The sequence below is a fragment of the Nuphar pumila genome, chromosome 4 (genome assembly GCF_984573655.1).
Source record: "Nuphar pumila chromosome 4, dmNupPumi1.hap1.1, whole genome shotgun sequence".
NCBI classification, from domain to species: Eukaryota; Viridiplantae; Streptophyta; class Magnoliopsida; order Nymphaeales; family Nymphaeaceae; genus Nuphar; species Nuphar pumila.
The window spans coordinates 278,652-297,814 of NC_143252.1; the positions used below are offsets into that span (position 1 = coordinate 278,652).

General features: G+C 36.7%; 2 protein-coding genes across 12 annotated transcripts in view; one reads left to right on the forward strand and one right to left on the reverse strand.

Annotated features, from left to right (window-relative positions):
• LOC149838996 (uncharacterized) overlaps positions 1-5,516 on the forward strand; it is a 75,108-nt gene extending 69,592 nt beyond the window's left edge. For 3 of the 11 annotated variants that reach the window (XR_016431306.1, XR_016431303.1, XR_016431307.1), the window contains exons 6-7: positions 4,623-4,875; positions 5,214-5,516. Coding sequence is in view for 6 of the 11 variants with exons in the window: in XM_090002189.1 (XP_089858315.1) it covers positions 4,623-4,758 (136 nt within the window). In the remaining 5 variants the exon portion in view is untranslated. The other 8 variants (XM_090002189.1, XM_090002193.1, XM_090002187.1 and 5 more) reach the window with 5 other exon arrangements.
• Positions 5,517-8,970: 3,454 nt separating this feature from the next.
• Positions 8,971-11,178, reverse strand: LOC149838997 (FRIGIDA-like protein 3). Its single transcript, XM_090003912.1, has 4 exons — positions 11,155-11,178; positions 9,977-10,078; positions 9,249-9,317; positions 8,971-9,120 (listed from the first exon to the last, which is right to left on the reverse strand). Exons 1-4 carry the CDS (start codon positions 11,176-11,178, stop codon positions 8,971-8,973), a joined length of 345 nt encoding a protein of 114 aa, XP_089860038.1.
• Positions 11,179-19,163: the final 7,985 nt, after the last annotated feature.

Genomic DNA, 19,163 nt, shown 5'->3' on the forward strand with positions numbered 1-19,163 from the left:
TAGATGATTCTTTTGATGCCCAGCTTGATTCCCTTATTGTTGATGATAGACAATACTATAAGAGATAGCAACACCACAGTTAAGGCACAGTTCTCCCCTTTGCCATCCCTCCATCTCAATTTGTTTCTTATGACTCTTTTTCTGTTCAGTATTAAGCTTTTCTTGCCCTAGTTCATTCCTATATTGAGCTCAATACTTATGATGAAGCTGCTCTTCAATCTGAGTGGTAGCATGCTATGGTAGAAGAGTTGACTGCATTATAGAAGATGCATGCATGGGACTTGACTAAGCTACCTGAAGGGAAGAAGAAAATTTCATGCAAATGGGTATACAAAATAACAACAAAAGCAGATGGGAGCATTGAGCCAGATGGGAGCATTGAGCAATACAAGGCATGTCTTGTAGCTAAGGGGTATCATCAGCAGTTTGACATTGACTATGCAGAGACATTTTTTGCCCCCAATCAGACATTGAGATATGTGGCAGCTTGATGTGAAAAAAAGCATTTCTCAATGGAGATTTGAAGGAGGTCTATATGCAGTTGTCATAAGATATGTCAGATTCTGAAGAGAGAGTTTGTCGCCTTCACAAAGCATTATATGGTCTCAAACAAGCACCTAGAGCCTGGTTTGAAAAGTTTAGTATTATAGTAAGGTCGACTTGGTTTTACTCAGAGTTACCATGATCTAGCTTTGTTTATTTCATCATTTTCTTAGGAATAGTGTTTGCTTCTACTATATATTGATGATATGATTATTACACGGTATGATACTCATTTGATTAACAGTATAAATCCGAAGCTTGAACAGATATTTGAGATTAAAGACTTAAGGGTATTGCGATATTTTCTTGGTTGGAGGTTGCATACTCTAAGAGAGGATTTTTACTATCGCAATATAAGTATGCAGCTGAACTTTTGACTTGGGCTAGGCTAGCAGAGGAGAAAAAGCATGTAGACACACCCATTAAGGCAAATGCTAGACGTAGATTAATAAATGGTGAGCCTCTTGCTGATCCTACAACATATCGTCAGTTGGAGGTTGCATACTCTAAGACGTATTTTTACTATCGCAACATAAGTATGTAACTGACCTTGTGACTCGGGCTAGGCTAGCAGAGGATAAAAAGCATGTAGACACTTCCATTAAGACAAATTCTAGACTTAGATCGACAAATGGTGAGCCTCTTGCTGATCCTACATCATATCGCCAATTGGTTGAGAGCCTTATTTACTTGCCAATTTCACAACCGGATATTGCATATGTTGTGCATTTAGTGACCTAGTTTATGAGTGCACCCCGTACAATTCATTTGGTTGTAGTATTGAGGATCATTTGGTATATCAGAAATGCTATGCATTATGTATTATTCTTCTCTTCGGCTTCTTCACTTGAGCTTAAAGCGTATTGTGATTCAGATTTTGGAGGATGTGGTAGTACTTGTCATCCTACTTCAAGTTTTTGCATCTTTCTTGGAGACTCTTTGATCTCCTAGAAGAGCAAGAAATAACAGAGGATTGCATTATCTATAGCAGAGGCTGAGATGGAGCTATGGGCGAACTATTGGAGTGATTGTTTGGCTTCAACAATTACTTAGGGATATGGGTGTTACTCTATCATCATCGGCAGCTTTGTGTTGCGATAATCACAGTGCTATCCATATGACTAAGAATCCAGAGTTTCAAACATATAGAGATTGATTGTCACTTCATACGTCAGGCATATCTCGATGGCACCATTTCCTTGCTTTATGTTCAGTCCATTCATCAGATTGCCGATGTATTCACTAAGGTGTAACCAACCGTTCAATTTTTCACATCTATCTGCAAACTTGTAATGGTTCCTATTGCACCATCTCGAGTTTGAGGGAAGGTGTGAAAATAGTGAGTAGGTTGTGTCTTAGGGGCATAGTTGGTATTTTGATATTTGATATTTGATATTTGATATTTTTTTATACATAATTTTTTTATTTTTTCTTTCTTCTTCTTATCTTTCTTAGGGGTATTTCATTCTTTGTAATGTGAGCCCAATAAAGAGGGTAACATCTCTTGTATATCCTTTCTTTAATGAAATAAGACAATTTAGAGTTTTGTCCTCCACTCTTCATATTGCAGCCAATTGAAGAATCTGAACGTATAGATATCTTCTCTATAGCTTACTTTGTAGAAAACATGTATGAGATTAGACGTTTTTCATGTTTAGATATGCTTTTAGAGCCATAAAAAAAATCAATGGCTAATATGCTTGATGAAATAGGAATCTAGATTTCTCGATAGATCTATTTGACCCAAACTGTGGTTTTCAGTGAATAAGCAATGATGAACATATCTACATGTTTAGATTAAGCAAAAAACACATGCAACTATGTTTTTAGGAGTGTTTAGGATGGTTTATCACGGAAACTGTTTGGGATATATATGTATTTGCTACTGTCGCCGTTACCTACAAATGCCTCCTTTTTTTATTTTTTTCATGTGTTGATTGTTTTTCATGAACTAACCTTACGGATGTGATCTACATGTTTCACTTAGTGGGAATAGTCTCTTGAATCGTCCAATTACGACACAGAGGTGGGATTTAATTGACGGCCTACAATGTGCGATACTTTCCTGGGTCATAAAAACATGTTTTTTCATAAAAAAAAAAACATGATCCAGTTAGGAGGATATATATATTTTGAACATGTTGAATCCATCCATGAGGTTGGATTGGATCAAAGCCACTTGTGCATGGCAGCATGAGAGATCTAGAGGTGTTTGTACGTAATGGCACTGTTACAAAAACATTACCACACACACACACACATATATATATATATATATATATATATATATATATATATATATATATATATATATATATATATATATATCAAAGCCACAATGTGCGATACTTTCCTGGGTCATGAAAACATGTTTTTTCATAAAAAAAAAACATGATCCAGTAAGGAGGATATATATATTTTAAACATGTTGAATCCATCCATGAGGTTGGATTGGATCAAAGCCACTTGTGCATGAGAGATCTAGAGGTGTTTGTACGTAATGGCACTGTTACAAAAACATTACCACACACACACACACACACACACATATATATATATATATATATATATGAACTAAGATTCAATGGTTATTTGTAGGTGCAAACAACCTAGAAAATGGGGAGTAACCCCCTTTTTTGTTTTTTTTCTCACATCTAACACCATAGATGATAGATGTGATCTACATGTTTTATGGTGTTAGATGTGAGAAAAAAAAAACAAAAAGGGGGTTCCTCCCCATTTTCTAGGTTGTTTGCACCTACAAATAACTATTGAATCTTAGTTCATATATATATATATATATATGAACTAAGATTCAATAGTTATTTGTAGGTGCAAACAACCTAGAAAATGGGGAGGAACCCCCTTTTTTGTTTTTTTTCTCACATCTAACACCATAGATGTGATCTACATGTTTTATTTAGTGGGAACCGGCTTTTGGGTTGCTGGAATCCGACCTGTATACAGGTTTTTCCGTCAATAAAAAAATCAACAGCTATGAAGGCATTGATTTTTTCTGACTCATAAAAACATTTTTTTGGGTCAAAAAAACATAATCCAAGAGACTATTCCTACTAAATCAAACATGCTGAACACATCGATTTGTGTCAAAACAACTCGCATCGTGAGATTCAAACTAGATTGTAGGTACAATCATTTGTACCAAATATAAACCCTATACACACTTGTCAGTATCTAAGTGAGATTGACAGACAGACATGAGATTTTTAAGGTACTTTTTAGTTGTTAAGACATTAATTAGAGCTTCGTAATATTAAACTATGCAATTTTATCAAAAAAATGGGAAATTATTGATTCATTTATGTAATTAAATATAGGGTTCTTATATTTGTTGCTACTAAAAATCATGACCTGAATCCTGATCCAAGATTGCTTTTGCTTGATCCAAGCACGACTGAAGCCATGTGGATTAGGTACGGGCCTAGGTTTTCTACCCATTTAATTTCAACCTGATCCACTCTGGCCTATGGCGTTCTGGGGTTAATGTTAACCCAACCGTACTGACCCAGTCCAACATGTTACCTGCCCTAGTTGCATGTGAGTCAAATCTGTGAGCTCATTTATGCAGTTGCTACATGCATTTATTAATTATGCACAGATGCTTGTTTATTTTGTGTAGCTAACCAAATCATACTGTGTATGGTAACATATTTATGTAATCTTTAATGTTGTACAGTTACACTAGCAAGCATTGATGCATATATGTACGCATACATCCAAGTTTCCTTTATGTGCACATAGCCATTTGCAAAAGATACTTCTTAGTTGACTTTTTTTTATGTGAACAGGATATGTAACATGGAAGTTCTATATTTATGCAATTCAATTATGTAGTTCATGTATGCATTTATCAATTATGCACACATGCTTTGTTTATTTTGCCTAGTGAACCAAATTAGACACTTCGTGTATGGTGGCATATTTATGTAATCTTTCATGTTGTACAGTTGATGCACTGCGTTGATACGGATAAATACACATACATCTAAGTTTTTTTAATGTGCACATAACCATGTGCAAAAGATCCTTTTGAGGTTACATTTTTTTTATGTGAACAGGTTATGTAACATGGACATTCTATCACATGTACAGCAAGTTATTTGCTTTGCCTTCCATGACAGCAAGCTTCTTATGGAAACATGTCAAGAAGCAAAAAATCTTCGAAAGATAGTTACTTTGTTTTACCTGGATTAGTTCAATGACAGACATAAGAATACAAGAAGGATAGGAAGTATAGAAAAATCCTCTTGTAAAAATGCTGATGTTTTTTTCTGGTTTGGCCATTGCTCTGTTCGAGGCTGCTTGAATCATGTGAGTGCTGCTATAATCCCATTCTTTTGTCATTGTACACATTTTAAATTTATATTGCTTAATAAAGCTGCCCTTTTGTTTCTGGCATTGCGGGTTCATCAGCTACATGACCATCTATTTGCTTATCCAGAGAAATTTGTTGCTTGAGTGTCACGGCACTTGGGCAAGTCCTGTGTATTGTGTCTAACTACAAGGATGTGTCGAGCCTGAACGGCTTGAATGTTATCTGATTTGTGAATCTTGGTTTCTTGTTTAAACTCATGCTGTGGTCGTATTTCTTGTGTGTCATGTAAGATATCAAAGCTGCAAGGTTCAAGCACTTTCTCTTTCTGTTTCAGCATTTCAATCTTCTCTAATTGAGCCAAGCGTTGGATGATGCAAATAGTGTAAGCTGCCATTTCATGCAGATGCTTAGTGAGCTCCAGCCCCATCTTGATCCAATTTTTGTGCAGAAGCGTACTGCCCAAGCTTCACATGTATACCGGACTAGTTGCCTGCTGTGGTGGACTACAACTGTTGCTTCCTAAACTGTGTATTCTCCTCTCAAACTCGTGATTGTTTGGTATGCTTGCTGATATACGTTGAATGTTTCATCTTCTAATCACCCTTCGGAAATGTGGCAATTCCAATTGATTCCCAAAGGATAAGGGCAACGATCTGGTAGTCTGGGAAGGGAGGTTAATGTTTTTTTTAAGTAGCGAGTGCTAATGTTTCAGTTTCCAGGCTGCACATGCTCTCTCGCTGTGTTGAATGCATTGTTCAAAATTGGATGTCGAAATGCTGCATGGAAATAAGGCTGTGTTTGTGAGCTGCGTTGCAGAATCCGTGATGCACAACTGTGTTTCAGAGCAGCGTTTTACCAAAACAATGGCAATGGAGAGAGTGTTGGCACCTCCAATGCCTTCCCCAATGCAAAAATACACCAACATCCTTGATGCCAGTCCCAACGCTTCACTAACCATATGGACACATTCATGGGCATGCGTGAATACATATACATGGACAAACAAATGCAAATACACATGCATGGATGCCTATGTATGGACAAATAATTTCATGGACATGTATGAACAAAGTATGCAAATACTTGCATGGACAAATACAGCAAATACTTTTTGATGGCTTTGACTCCAAAAAGTTACACTTGTTTGGGAGTTAAAACTAGTTCCTTGAAATGCTAAAACCACATCAAAACCAAAAAGTGCTTACAAACTAGGTGTTGGCAATGGGCCGGGCGGCTTGATGGGCCAAGTCGACCTAGCCTGTCATGGGTCGGGTTTGGGTCAAGGTTTTCGGCCTGGGCCTGTTAGCTATCGGGCCGAAACTTGGCCTGTTATATATGTGGGCTGGGTCTGGGTTGGCTGACCCAACAGGCCTGAGTTATTTATTAATTTTTAATAATATGAAAATTAAAAATTAATTAATTGCATAATAATTTGATAACTATTATTATTTACCTAATTAGTTGCATTAGTTTTATGAAAATTAGAAAGATAATTAGTTGGGTGCATAAGAACTTGTTAATTATTTATTATTTACTTAATTAGTTGGGTTTTGGCCTGCTTCACATTGGCCCATTGAGCCAATGAGCTGGATCATGGGTTGTTCTTCAAATCCAAGCCCGTTAAGAATCAGGCCAAAGCTCGACCAAACTCTAAACGGGCCCAGGCTGCCTGCCCGATGCCCACTCCTATTCCAAACAGCTTGTGGTATTGGTAACTACAAAACCATGTTTTGGCAATACATGGAAACCATGTTTCTATCCTAGTTACAGGCTCCCAAACATAGCCTAGATGTGAATTGCATTCCAAAAATGTTGATGTTGTGATGTGTACCTAAGTTGCTGCCCTTCAGTTCAAGTATGTGTCACTTTTGTAATTGAACATTGATTACATGCATTTTAAGCGGATTTCCTTCGCTTTAAAAATCAGCGGGCAGCGAGCTTACTGTGGATGCTCTATATGTTGACTCTTAATAAATGCACATCATACGCATCCACTCTACCTTGGCAAAAGTATGCCACTTACGTTGTATGGGCTCCAAGGGAAAGGTGATTATGTAAAATTTAAACAGAAACATTTCACTTTGAAAATAGGTGCGCAGTGGCTATGTTCTACTCTTTATAAATGCACATCATACGCGTACTACTCTGCCTTGACAAAAGTATGCATGTAAATACAAAAAATACCTGATTTATTACATGTTTTCAAATAAGCTATAGAGAATACATTTATGAGTTCAGATTAAGCAAACACCCAAAGCTTTGTCCTTTGAAGCCATCTAGGACAATTTAGGAGATACCCTCTCTCTCTCTCTCTCTCTCTCTACATATATATATATATATATATATATATATATATATATGGCACCGGCTAAATAAAACATTTCATCAGAGCTTTTGGAAATATTGACCGTACAGATGTGTTTAGCATGATTGATTTACTAGAAATCAACACTTGGATCATGCATTTTAGAGGCTCCAAATACCATTTTTCAAGTGTCAATTTCTAGTAAATCAATCATGCTGAACACATGCGGTTAGAATTTTGAAAATAACACCAAAAATCCAATAAAATGTTTCATTTATCATCGTGCCATAGGTTTTTTGTTCTTTTCTTAAATATCAATGTAAGGATGCAATCTACATGCTCGGTTATGGGAACCGGCTTTCAGATCAGCCGATTATGACACAAGCAAAATCTTTTAATGCTTGAAAATCGATGTCTCAGAATTCTCGCAAATATTCAAACATCCAAAAATCTTATTTTTTCATCAAAAATACACAATCAAACCTTAAAAGATCCATCAATTTTCAAGAATTCTGAGCCATCCCATTTTCTAGCCTTAAAAGATCCTGCTTATGTACCGTAATCAAGTGATCTGAGAGTTGGTCCCCGTAACCAAGCATGTAAATCAACCATATGGCGAGACTTAAGAGAAAAAAACAAAGAAACCCACGAAAATCTCGGTTCATGCTCTGATAAATATACTTCCAGTAAATATATATTAGTGACTATATATATGAGGCACTAGAATAGCTGGCCAAGCTAGGGACAAGTTCAAATTTGAGCTTAATATTTCCTAATAAATCGACATTGAACAGCTAAACCATGGACCAAGCTGGATCATTTAAACTTCTAGATAGACAATTTTATCACCCTCCTCGGGTATCCACATGCCTTTATCCAAACTCATCCTTATCACCATTGTTTACTTGCAGAGCACTCATCTTACAAATAATTGAAAGAGAAGCAATTCACTAAATGCTTGCAAGTTTCACTACCGTGGAGATGGGCGCCTTTACTTTAAGAGAAGAATATTGCGATATTTCTTATGGCAGCCTGAACTCTTGACGACATGAGCCTTAGCGATTTAATCATTAGAACAATTTATAAATAGGCGAAGGGCAGCAAAAAAAGAAAACTGGGACACAGAAGTCATAGTGAAAATAGTTAAATCGATGTATATTTAGATACCATATTACGATAACAAGCCCAGTTCCCAGAAGACACTGCCAACAAGATAAATTTCAGACTTGAGACCACTTAACAGAAAAATACAACTACATGCATGATGTCATCGCATGCAAAAGTGAAAAAAAAGGGAAAGTGAAAAGAGTTGGAATTTGTTCTCTGGTACAGTCAATGCCAGAAGTAGTAGTCTTCCTTTGAAGGTTCAGTGAGTATTTTCTCTTTTCCTCTCGTCCATTAACGACAGTCTGCTCTTTGAAGGTTTTTCAGGTCATGTACCACACAATAAAAAAGCATTAGCTTGATTAACCAAAAGTTATCACGGATTAGTACTACTAACTAATGCAGATAAGTAGCCAGGAAATGATCTCCGTTCCCAAAATAGTTCCCGTGTCTGGGGGAAATGCTGTAGGTACTGTTAGCAGTGTAGCCATGGTTATCAACTGCATACATGTAAGGCGATGTCTGAAGCATGGGTTGACCATAGAAGCTTGACATTGGTGGTTCATACGAGCATGGATACCCACTTCTATAGAAGTTCATGTCAGGGACAGCTGCAGGACGTGGCCCGTAAATTATTCCAGAGCTGTTGGCACGAGGTCTCTTGGGTTGAGGCTTTGCAGCATCAACGGCCCTTTTCTTGTCTGCTTGACTTTTCCAGCTGTATAAGCCGCTTCTGAAGTGTCTCTATACCATACTCGTCCTCAAGCTTATGCTCTTCAATGCATTTCAAGACTGCCTTGATGGCAGAGAGCTCTCGATCATTTGCCTCATTCTGGAAAAGGAAACTAGGAGAGTTGAATCAGATACAAACAGGCCTCACTAAAAAAATGTATACTCAATCCAAGTTTCTCATTTTCTGGACGAGATAATCATGGACAAATGACAGGTATATCAAGTTACCGACACTGCAACCAAATTTGACAGCACACCAAGTTGCTTGACTATGATTTGAACCCCAGCCTGGGCTGTCTATAAAAAGTTAAAACAGCAGGATGTGGATTTCACACCATTAGTAGCTCTGCCATATGTGAGATAATCCAAGTTAATTTACATGGTGAATCAAAAACTATTTCATTCCCATCAAAAATTCTAAATGCATTATTTGAACGAATGTCCTCCCCATCATAAAATAGAACACATTTTCTAGAACAATACAAAAAGAACTTGGTTTCGAGACTTTCAAGAGCATTTATCGCATTGTTCAAAATTTCCACATTTTCCATTTTATCCCCCTTTGTCTTACTCTAATGGTTTTTTCATTTATTTTATGAATTGTATTTTTTATCACCCATTATTTTTCCCCACTTCCAAATCACTAGAACTTTTAACTGTATAAACTTTCTGCACCATTGCCAACTTAAGCTTTAATCACTAAGGTTTTGATTGAATTAAAAAGGTTTTGTAAGAGGAGCTCCTTTAGTAAATCAATCTGTCTCAGGACTCTTCAATTCGTGCCCCGTGTCAAATGAGTCAAAATATATTTAGCTACACATGAAATTTACAGTTGGTTCATCGCTTAGAAACACATTTGAGGTGCATTATTCATTTATTTGTTACTGACGACAATAGTTTCCACTAACAAAGGACAGCAGATGTAGCAATAACAGTAACAGCTAACCAACACTCACATTAGCAGCAGGAGAAGCACTTCCAACTTTGGCCTGTGAAGCTTTGCGAACATCCTTCAGGTACACTTTTAACAAACGCACAGGGGCAAATTGCTCAGTAAGCTGAAAAGCATATACCAGATTGATAGCTTCAAGCTGCCTTCCACTGTTTACCAGAACTTCAATTAAGTCTGTCAAGTACGCTCAATCAATAGGATCTAATATCAAGGGTATTGATCAAATTGATAAGATCATGGTCCAGCAGCAACAGAAAAATGACTTCATTAATAAGTGAAACATACGCAAATATGAGAGAGAGAGAGTCACATCCCAATTATAAGTCCATAAATGGACCAGTCTTGGGGTATGACTTTAGGCTGTTTATATCATGGTTGCCAGTTGAGGAAACAGAAGCGGGAAGCGGGATGCGGGAAGCGGGAAGCGGGAAGTGAGGCACTTTCAAAATTTTAGGAAGCTAGAAGTGTAGGACGACTTAGGAGTGAATCAGTCATCGTCTCGAAAGCGACCTATGAAGCGAACCGGAAGCGAGGGGGAAGCAAAAAAAGAGAAAATAAATAAATAAATTGAAAAAATGGGGGAAGCGAGGGGGAAGTGCGGTGAAGCATGTTTTCCATTAAAGGCAAGCACACTTCCCAAAAAATGGCGCTTCCCCGCACATTTCGGAAGCACGACGTTTTGCGCTTTTGAAACACACTTCCCACTTACCTAGGTGTTTCCGGTAACTCGGTTTATATCTAATAAACAACCTATCAAATTGAGAAGATCATGGTCCAGCATCAACAGAAAAATGACCTCATTAATAAGTGAAACATACACAAATATGAGAGAGAGAGTCACATCTCAATTATAAGTCCAGAAATGGTCCAGTCTTGGGGTGTGACTTTAGGTTGTTTATATCTATCTTCTGGTCTTAATAGCCAAACAAAGCTTTACAAAAGCAATAACATGAACATTTCCAGACTATGTCACAGGGATTCAGCTAACCAGGTGTCTCACCCGCGTCGACGCGACACGACGTGGGTGCGGGACTTGGTGCAGTCAACCTGACCCTGGGTGCGTGAACGCACCCAGGGTCATTTATGTAAAAAAAATGAAAAACACGTCAAGGGAGGCTCACCTGAAGAAGAAGAAAAGAAGAAGAAGACAACGAGGAAAGAGAAAGGCGAGAGGGAGCTCACCTGAAAGGGGATCGGAGGGCGCATCGCTGGCACAGGAAGCATCGACGTCGGGTGGTCGAAAATCCAAGGCTCACCGGACGTGGGGCTTGCCGGCGTCAGGTGGCTGGAACATGAACGGGAGAGAGGGAGCCTGTGGCGGGGGGAGAAGGCAAGCGAGGAGAGAGAGAGGGGGGGGCAAGAGAGGTCTGAGAGGGAGGGGAGAGAGGTGGGAGACACAAAGGGAAGAAGGTCGGGGGGTTCTCCGATGAGGGTCGCCAATGAGTGCACAGGAGAGAGGGGTCTACTGGGGGTCGTCGGCGCACACAGGGGGGAGAGGTCTGAGCGGGGAGGGGGAGCGAGCGAAGGAGGGAGAAGGATGCGGGATGGGGGAGGGTTTGAGAAACCCTACCCTGCATGCTTTAAATAAGCACGAGTTTGGATCCGGGTCGGATCCAAATCTGACCTGGGTCTGATTTTTTTTTGCCGCACCCCCGCACCCATGTTTTTTTTAAGTGACGGATCGCCGCACCCATGTGACATAGTTTACGAAGTATTCAAACAACTCTATATAATAACTAGTCTTTCTTTAAAATCTACAATACAAGACAAAATATAATTATGAAATGATTAATCATGTCTTCTAAAAGATCAAATTAATATCTCCACCAAGGTTCTAATGCTTGACTTCCTTGTCGATATCCTCGTTTAAATGTCTTGTGAGCAACTCTCTAAATTCTTGTTGCTTTTGTCAAAATTCTCACTCCAGAAAAAACAATAATAACATTTAATGAGTTACATGCACAATAAGCAACTAATTACAACTTTAATAATTAGGTTTTTGAGGGTTTTAGAAAAAAGACAATAGAAAAGGATTTTTTCGAAAAGACAACATAATAGATTTTAAATCACTTTTGCAAACTTCATTTGAAATAACAAAATCAGCTATTTAAAATGCAATACATATATAAAAAATAATAAAACTCACATTAAATGTAATATTGTGTATTTTCACATTTTGTCATTTTAAGATTTTTTTTCGAAAATTTGGCTAAGTATAGAAAAAAAATAGGTATATTCTCGATTTAGGCAAATGCTTTTGAGTCTGGGCTTGGCCCAGGTCTCATTGTCAAGGCCTAAATGAGCCACTTAAAATGTGAGAAACAATTTTAGTTTCAACCTTTAAATTCAAGCAAAATTTGAGTAAAATTCATGTTATTTTTTAATAAATTTAGAGGCAAAATTCAAGTTATATATCGTTGGATGCATCTCAAAATTCTAAGCGTAACGATATTTTACTTTTCTGGATTTGGGCTACGGTTGGCCCGAAAATCAGATTTTTCGAAAAAGAAGTTGTTTGTCAGTTCGGATCCAGATTTGGATCAGACTAGATCCAATGGATTTGATCCAAATTAATATAGATCTGGACTTTATCCAATATTCATATTAATCTGAATTTAACCCAGCCTAAGTCCCATTTGGATTCGGATCAAGATCAAAATCCATGCACAACGAATTTCTAACTTTAAAGTCATTAGATACCACTAAATTGAAGTTAATTAGTCTTAAGAAGTCTCTCAAGTTAATACGGCAACTTTAAAAAGCTTTTGGATATTTATTTATTTTTTATTACTTAATAATTAATTAATTTTTTTTAATTCTGAAATTTTATTTTGGTATTTATTAGGACTCTTAGTAGAGTCCTTTGAAAGTGTTGTAGGATCGAGGCAATGAACACTACAGGAGGGGTGAATAGTGCTTTTAAACGTCTTTGAAATTTTGAAGGATTTTGAAATTCACACAACAATCACACAAAGAACACAAGATTTTATCCTGGTTCAGTCTTCTTGACCTACATCCAGTCCCCAAGCAAAACTCGCTTGAGATTTTCACTATCAACCATGTGTCACCACAAGAACATACAGACCAAATCCGGTCCCACTTTGAGTAACAACCCTATTGAAAGCAAACAACTCCTTTAAACCAAGGAGTCCTTTCCTTTTACAGAAAAATATAAGTAAGCAAACTTACAATCAACATACTAGTCTTTCTTATAAATACAGATGAAATGCAATTGGCTTCTGAGGTTGTTGAAATACTCAACTCACGAATTCACTATCTCTCAAAAGAATTTGAATGAAAAGCTAGAGTGAAAATATCAAGTGAGTGAAAAAATCAATACTTGAATGAATAGGAGTGAAAAGCAAAGAATTTGATTTTTGTAATTCAATGTTTTTCAGTGTGGAATGCACTCATATTTATAGTTGAAACATCCCATACGTTGAGGGTATGAAAGGGTGTCAAAACAGTCACTTTTTAATAATCAATTCGTTTGAAAAACAAAAAGACACACATTTTAAAAGTTTCCAGAAAACGATTATTTTAGTCAACTGGAACAGTAATTAGTCGACTGAAATCAAACATTAACAGACTGACAGTTATCATCAGTCGACTACTGTTTTTAACTGAACAGTTTTGAATTCTGGAATTTGAAAATTAGACGGCTAAAGAAAAAGTTAGTCGATTGATGAAATCATGAGTAGACTGAAAAAAGCTTCCAGTCGACTCCTGCTAAATTTTTCAGAAATCAAACATTCTGTCTAGTCGACTAAGAAAACCTTCAGTCGACTCCTGCTAAATTTTCAGAAATCAAACATGTTGTTCGGTCGACTAAGAGTCGATTAGTCGTCTAATCAAAAAGTTGGCATTTTGCTTTGAAAAATTGGCGCGAAAAAGTTGGTCAATTGATGAGTCTATTGGTTGACTGATAAACATGAAAATGTGAGTAAAGATTTTTCTAAAATGATTTTTGTCAAGGGTTCTTTTAAAAAAGTTTTTTAAAAGAATTTTTAGGTGTAATGCAAGTGAGATATGCACTCTAAGCAAGGCTCTTACAAGAATCTATGACATTTAAGGAAATTTACATTTGCACACTAGTCTTCAAAGATTCTTCATCGAATTCTTCAATTCTTGTTATCTTTCTTCATTGACTTAGCTGAAATGCAGTTGATTCACTTGTTCATCATCAAAACCTTGTACTTGAAGTATCATGTACAGTTTCATTGTCGTAACATAACACTTGTGAAGAACTAAGAAGGTTTTAGAAAGGCTATTTAAATGGAAACTTTGAAAAAGTCAATACTTAGAGTTTTGAATTTTTTTGAAAACTAGAGAGGAACGAGTCCAACATGGGGAGAGATCCCTCTCTCCAGCCCATCTAGAAGGGCGGGGCATCACCCCCTCTTTGTCTATATAAAGTAAAAAAAAATGTCAACTCAATAGAGAAAAAGAAAGAGAGAAAAAGAGGGCGAGAGAAAAAGAGAGGAGAAGAGAGGGAGAGGAAGAAGAAGGGTCTTTCTTCTTCAATCATTATAAACACCCCAAATTTTCTTTATTCATTTTCAAATATCCCCCTCGTGCAGTGCCAACCCTGTTAAGTCTGTGTAGGAGTCCAATCCCGAGTCTGTGTAAAAAAAATTACCAATTTACCCACTTTTATTAGGAAAAATACCATTTTACCCCTAGGTTATCCTGAGCCCCAATCAATCGGAGTCCACCAAGCTCATTGGTCAGTTCAGAACAGTTAAAATATCAGTCATTTCAAGTTCATCTGAACTCACAATGAACAGACCATTTCCATTTCTGACCATTCCTGCCAAAATGAGATCATTTCTTCATAAATGAGTTCATTTCTCACTCAAATCCAAGTCATATGTCTCTGAGTCAGTCATTCTCAGTCAATCCTATTCTCCTGAGTCTAGCTTGAGCTCACCAGGAGTTCAAGTGCTCCAGTTTCAGTTCAAAACCATTTCCAAGTGTTCAGGAGCCCATTTTAGCCCGTTTCAGCTCTTTCAGCTGAAATTGAGCTGAGTTTAGTCAGTTGAACTAGTGTTTGAGCTTCAGTTTTAGTTCATGTCAGTATTACAAATCTTTGTTTTAGCTCAAGTCCAACTCTGGTTCGTAATTCACTTCACTCTAGTGACCATTCCGTACCATTTCTCTAAAAATGGCATCTTTTCTTGAAAATTTAGTCAGAAAGGTCAGTTGAGTCAGTGTCCTGTCAGTCCAATTGAGTTCTGAAACTCTAAAACCCAGCTCAATCCAGTACATTTCAGTTCAATCCAGCTCAAACCCTAATTTTCAGTGTCACTCTGGCCCGGTAGAACCTGAAAACCATTTCTTGAATCATTTTGCAAATTTTATCAATTTTAACACTTTTTAAACTGGTACAAGTGCCAATCGGGGTCTAATATCCAAATTTCTTCATTCAGGGTTAGCATTTTGCATATCATTTCATGTCATTTCTTATCATTTTGTATCATTTCTCACCATTTCATAACATTTCACCATATTTCATTCTATTTTCGAAGTCCAGAACTCCAGTTTTATAAATTCCAATCCAGATTGAGTTTTAAAGGTTTTCAGAAACCAAATTTCAAACCCTGGCTTTCCAAAATTTGACATTTTTACCCCCAGAATTCTAAATTTGGAAATATTTTCTTGAGAAAAACAATATGGGTTCCTTTCAAACTCGAATTTTTAAATTCTAAACTGGATTTGCTTCACAACGGGGTATTGAACTTCAAATTCTGAGCGCATTTCAAAAACTGCCAAAAATAGCTCATTTCGTCCAGAGATTTTTTAAAAAAGACCATTTTACCCCTATGATTCTCAAAATGAATTTCGAATTCGGAAAGTGAGCCACTCTAAAATGGCTTATCTACTTGTACTTTCTTTCCTTTTTTTTAAATAAACATTTTGGTTGCTTTATTTTATCATTTTTTTTAATTTATTTTTTATTATTATTTCTTTTTTAGAGGTGAGACCCACAAGAGGGGTCGACCAGCCTCTCTCCCTTCCTCTTCTTTCTTTTTTTTTTCTTCTTCTCCTTTCTTTTCTTTCCTTTCTACTTTCCTCTTTTCTTCTTCTTCTTTCTTTCCTTTCTTCCTTTCCTTTTATTCTTTCTTCTTTCTTCCTTCTTTTTCCTCTTTTTTCCTTTCTTCTCCCCTTGGTTGACCAGCTCTCCCTCTCCCTTCTCTTCTTCCTCTTTTTCTTCTCCTCCTTCTTTCCTTTTCCATTTTCTTTCTTCTTTCCTTCTTCCTTCTCTTTTTCTTTCCTTATTTCTTTCCCTCCTTTCTTTCTTTCCATTTCCCATTATCCAACCTCCTTAAGACCCTATTCCACTTACCTATTCCTAAGAAGGAATTCACGCCCAGCGTAAGATCTCTCTCTTAGTCCTCTTGCTCTCACCTCACATTCATCTCTCTCTTGGTCCCTTCCATCTCCAACCACCGCCCCCCCTTTGTGGCTACAACCATATTCACCAAGGAGCTTCAACAACAACCACCACCGGCACCACCACCTCCAGCTCCCCTTGCACAACAGCAGCCACCTTGAAGCAACCCCAACACCATCGAAGTCCCAGCATATACAAGGTGCTGCCCATCTCCATCTTTGCTCCAACCGTCTATAAGGTGCAATCGGCCTTCAACGCCACCACCAGCACCTCTTGTTTCGGCCTCACCATAGCAGCAAGCAGCTACCTCCACCAAGGAGTCGGACTCCCAGCTATCTTTTGTCGCAGCCACATCACTTTTTCCAGCCGGCCTCATCTCCTCCTTTGTTGCGGCTAAAATCCAAGGTAGCAATCTATCCCTTTGCCTACACTTTATATCATTTTTATCAAGGCATGTTGAGTAGGTTTGACTACCTCCTATTAAAATGGTAGATTTCTTATAAAATTTGTTACAAAATTGGAATTTGTTATAATATGATGTATTTAAATGATAAAAGCAAAAGGATTTTGGTTATTTCATGAAAGTAGTCTATACGAATGGGGTGATTCATCTATTCGATGGATCGAATCCCCCATTTCGATTAAGTCAACATTAAACAAATCATGCTCCCTGATTAGTTCATAAATTCATATAGTTTTTGTGTTTAAATATTGCATATATGTTAGTTTTATCATTTCATAGTCATTTTGATTCATCTTATGTAGCTTTGCTAATATTCCATAGGTTTCATTTTTATGCAGAGCCTAGCCGTTATTTCATGTATATATTTTAGTTCAAAAATCCAAAAAAATATTATGATAGTCGTAGTTATTTGTCTGTGTTTCCCTGCCAAAACCTTGGTCCGTTCGGATTTCAGAACCCCACTAAATAAATCGAATCCCAAACTGGGATTTTACCCTTTTGGAATTTCCAGAATTCCTTTTAGCAGACAAGAACATCCGAGATATCCCAGATGGACTATCTGAATCTCCCTCAAAAAAATACAGTGAATCCTTGTTAGAACCAATTGTTGTCTAGTATTTCCCTAGATTTTTCCATAGAGTTTTGGTTCCTGCTAAAAATTGAATTTCTCAGACTCCTAGGAAAATCTTGATTTTTCTCTGACAGGGTCTACACCGACCCTAACCTACTGTGTATGTTCAACCCATAGGCTTTCTGTCAAAACTTCCAACATAGAAGTTGGTCCTAACCTTTCCTTCTGTATTTTTCCAAAATTCGAGAATTTTTAGAACAACTTAGGTCTTTTTTCCGAAATTAACTTCCTTGTCTGTCAGATTCCAATGTCTGATAATTTCAAAGATTCAGATCTCTGATAATCGTGTGCTCATTTCCAAACCATAAACCGAATCCTAAAACTGCAAAAAGAGGAAATCTTTCTCTGTTTGTCAGAAACATTCTCACAAAATTTCAGTCATTTTATACACAGTTTGCCATTTTTATCATAATTTTTCCCGAAACCTGTCAGTCAGCCCTAAGTTCTAGAGTCGCCGGATTCCGATCTGACTTGTCGGGGCTGTCCAGCTCCGACCATAGGTCAAAACCAGAATCTGTAAAATGCAAAAATATTTGCCTAACTGTTTTCTATCACCCCATAAAATTTGGAAATTTTTTATGAAAGTTTAGTATCCAAAATCCAATTTAGAATTAACATTTTAGGTAAAATCTTGATTTTAAGGATTTTTAGTTATTTTCCACATCAAAAAAATAACAAAAAATAGATTTTTGAGCTTCATTCTGTTTTTAGGGTTAGTTTAGGTGTCCATGCCAAATTTAGCTGAAATCCAAGTTCATTTGCTTTGTGTGTTAGTTTATTTTTAAATTCAAAGGCGAAAATCAGGCGAAAATCGAGTCAAATTTGATATTTTGTGACATTTTTGCCATTTTATGGTTTTTATCATGTCAATAAGCATGTCATGTCATATTAAGGTTAATTTTAATGTCATTTGCATTTTAATTTCCCATTTTTACAAAATTTATTTCAGAAAACCCTGGTTTCAAGGCCATAGTCTTGTTATTTGGGGCATTTTGGTCATTTTGACCTCAATTTCGAAATTCTAAACTTTAATTTTCTAAATTTTCATGCATATTGCATCATATTATGTTTAATTTTATTTTATTTTATTTTCAAATTTCCAAATTTTATAAAAATTCTTTCAGAAAACCCTGATTTCAAGGTCATCAGAGGCATTTTGGTCATTTTGACCCCAATTTCGAATTTCCAAGTTTATTTTCAAAATTTATTCCTTATTTCTCATGTTTATATCAAAAGGGGTATGAATTTGGGTTTATATCTGAATAATATCCGATAATTTATAATATTTTGGATAAATTCAGATAAACCTACATTTCTGTGCTAACATGTTTTCTAGTTTTGCAGAAATATTCAAGAAGAAAATTTTTATTTGCTTATTTCATTCAATTTAATGTAATATCAAGTAATAATAATTTGGAATAAGAGTTACTCTTCAGTTTAGAATATGATTGCATTTCATAGAGTTTAATTTCTGCAATTTTCAATATCTGATATATGATGCATATGCACATTTTCCAAAATCACTATGGTTGACACGAATGACACGTGCACAAGCTCTTATAGAGTTTATAAACTTGGTGGGATTCATATTTTTGGTCATAGACAGAATACGAAGAAAACCAAGATTTGTGATCTTCGTATTAGCCACATTCAGCCTACACTCTTAGGCTAATTTAAAAAATACACTGCATTTCTCAAAATTT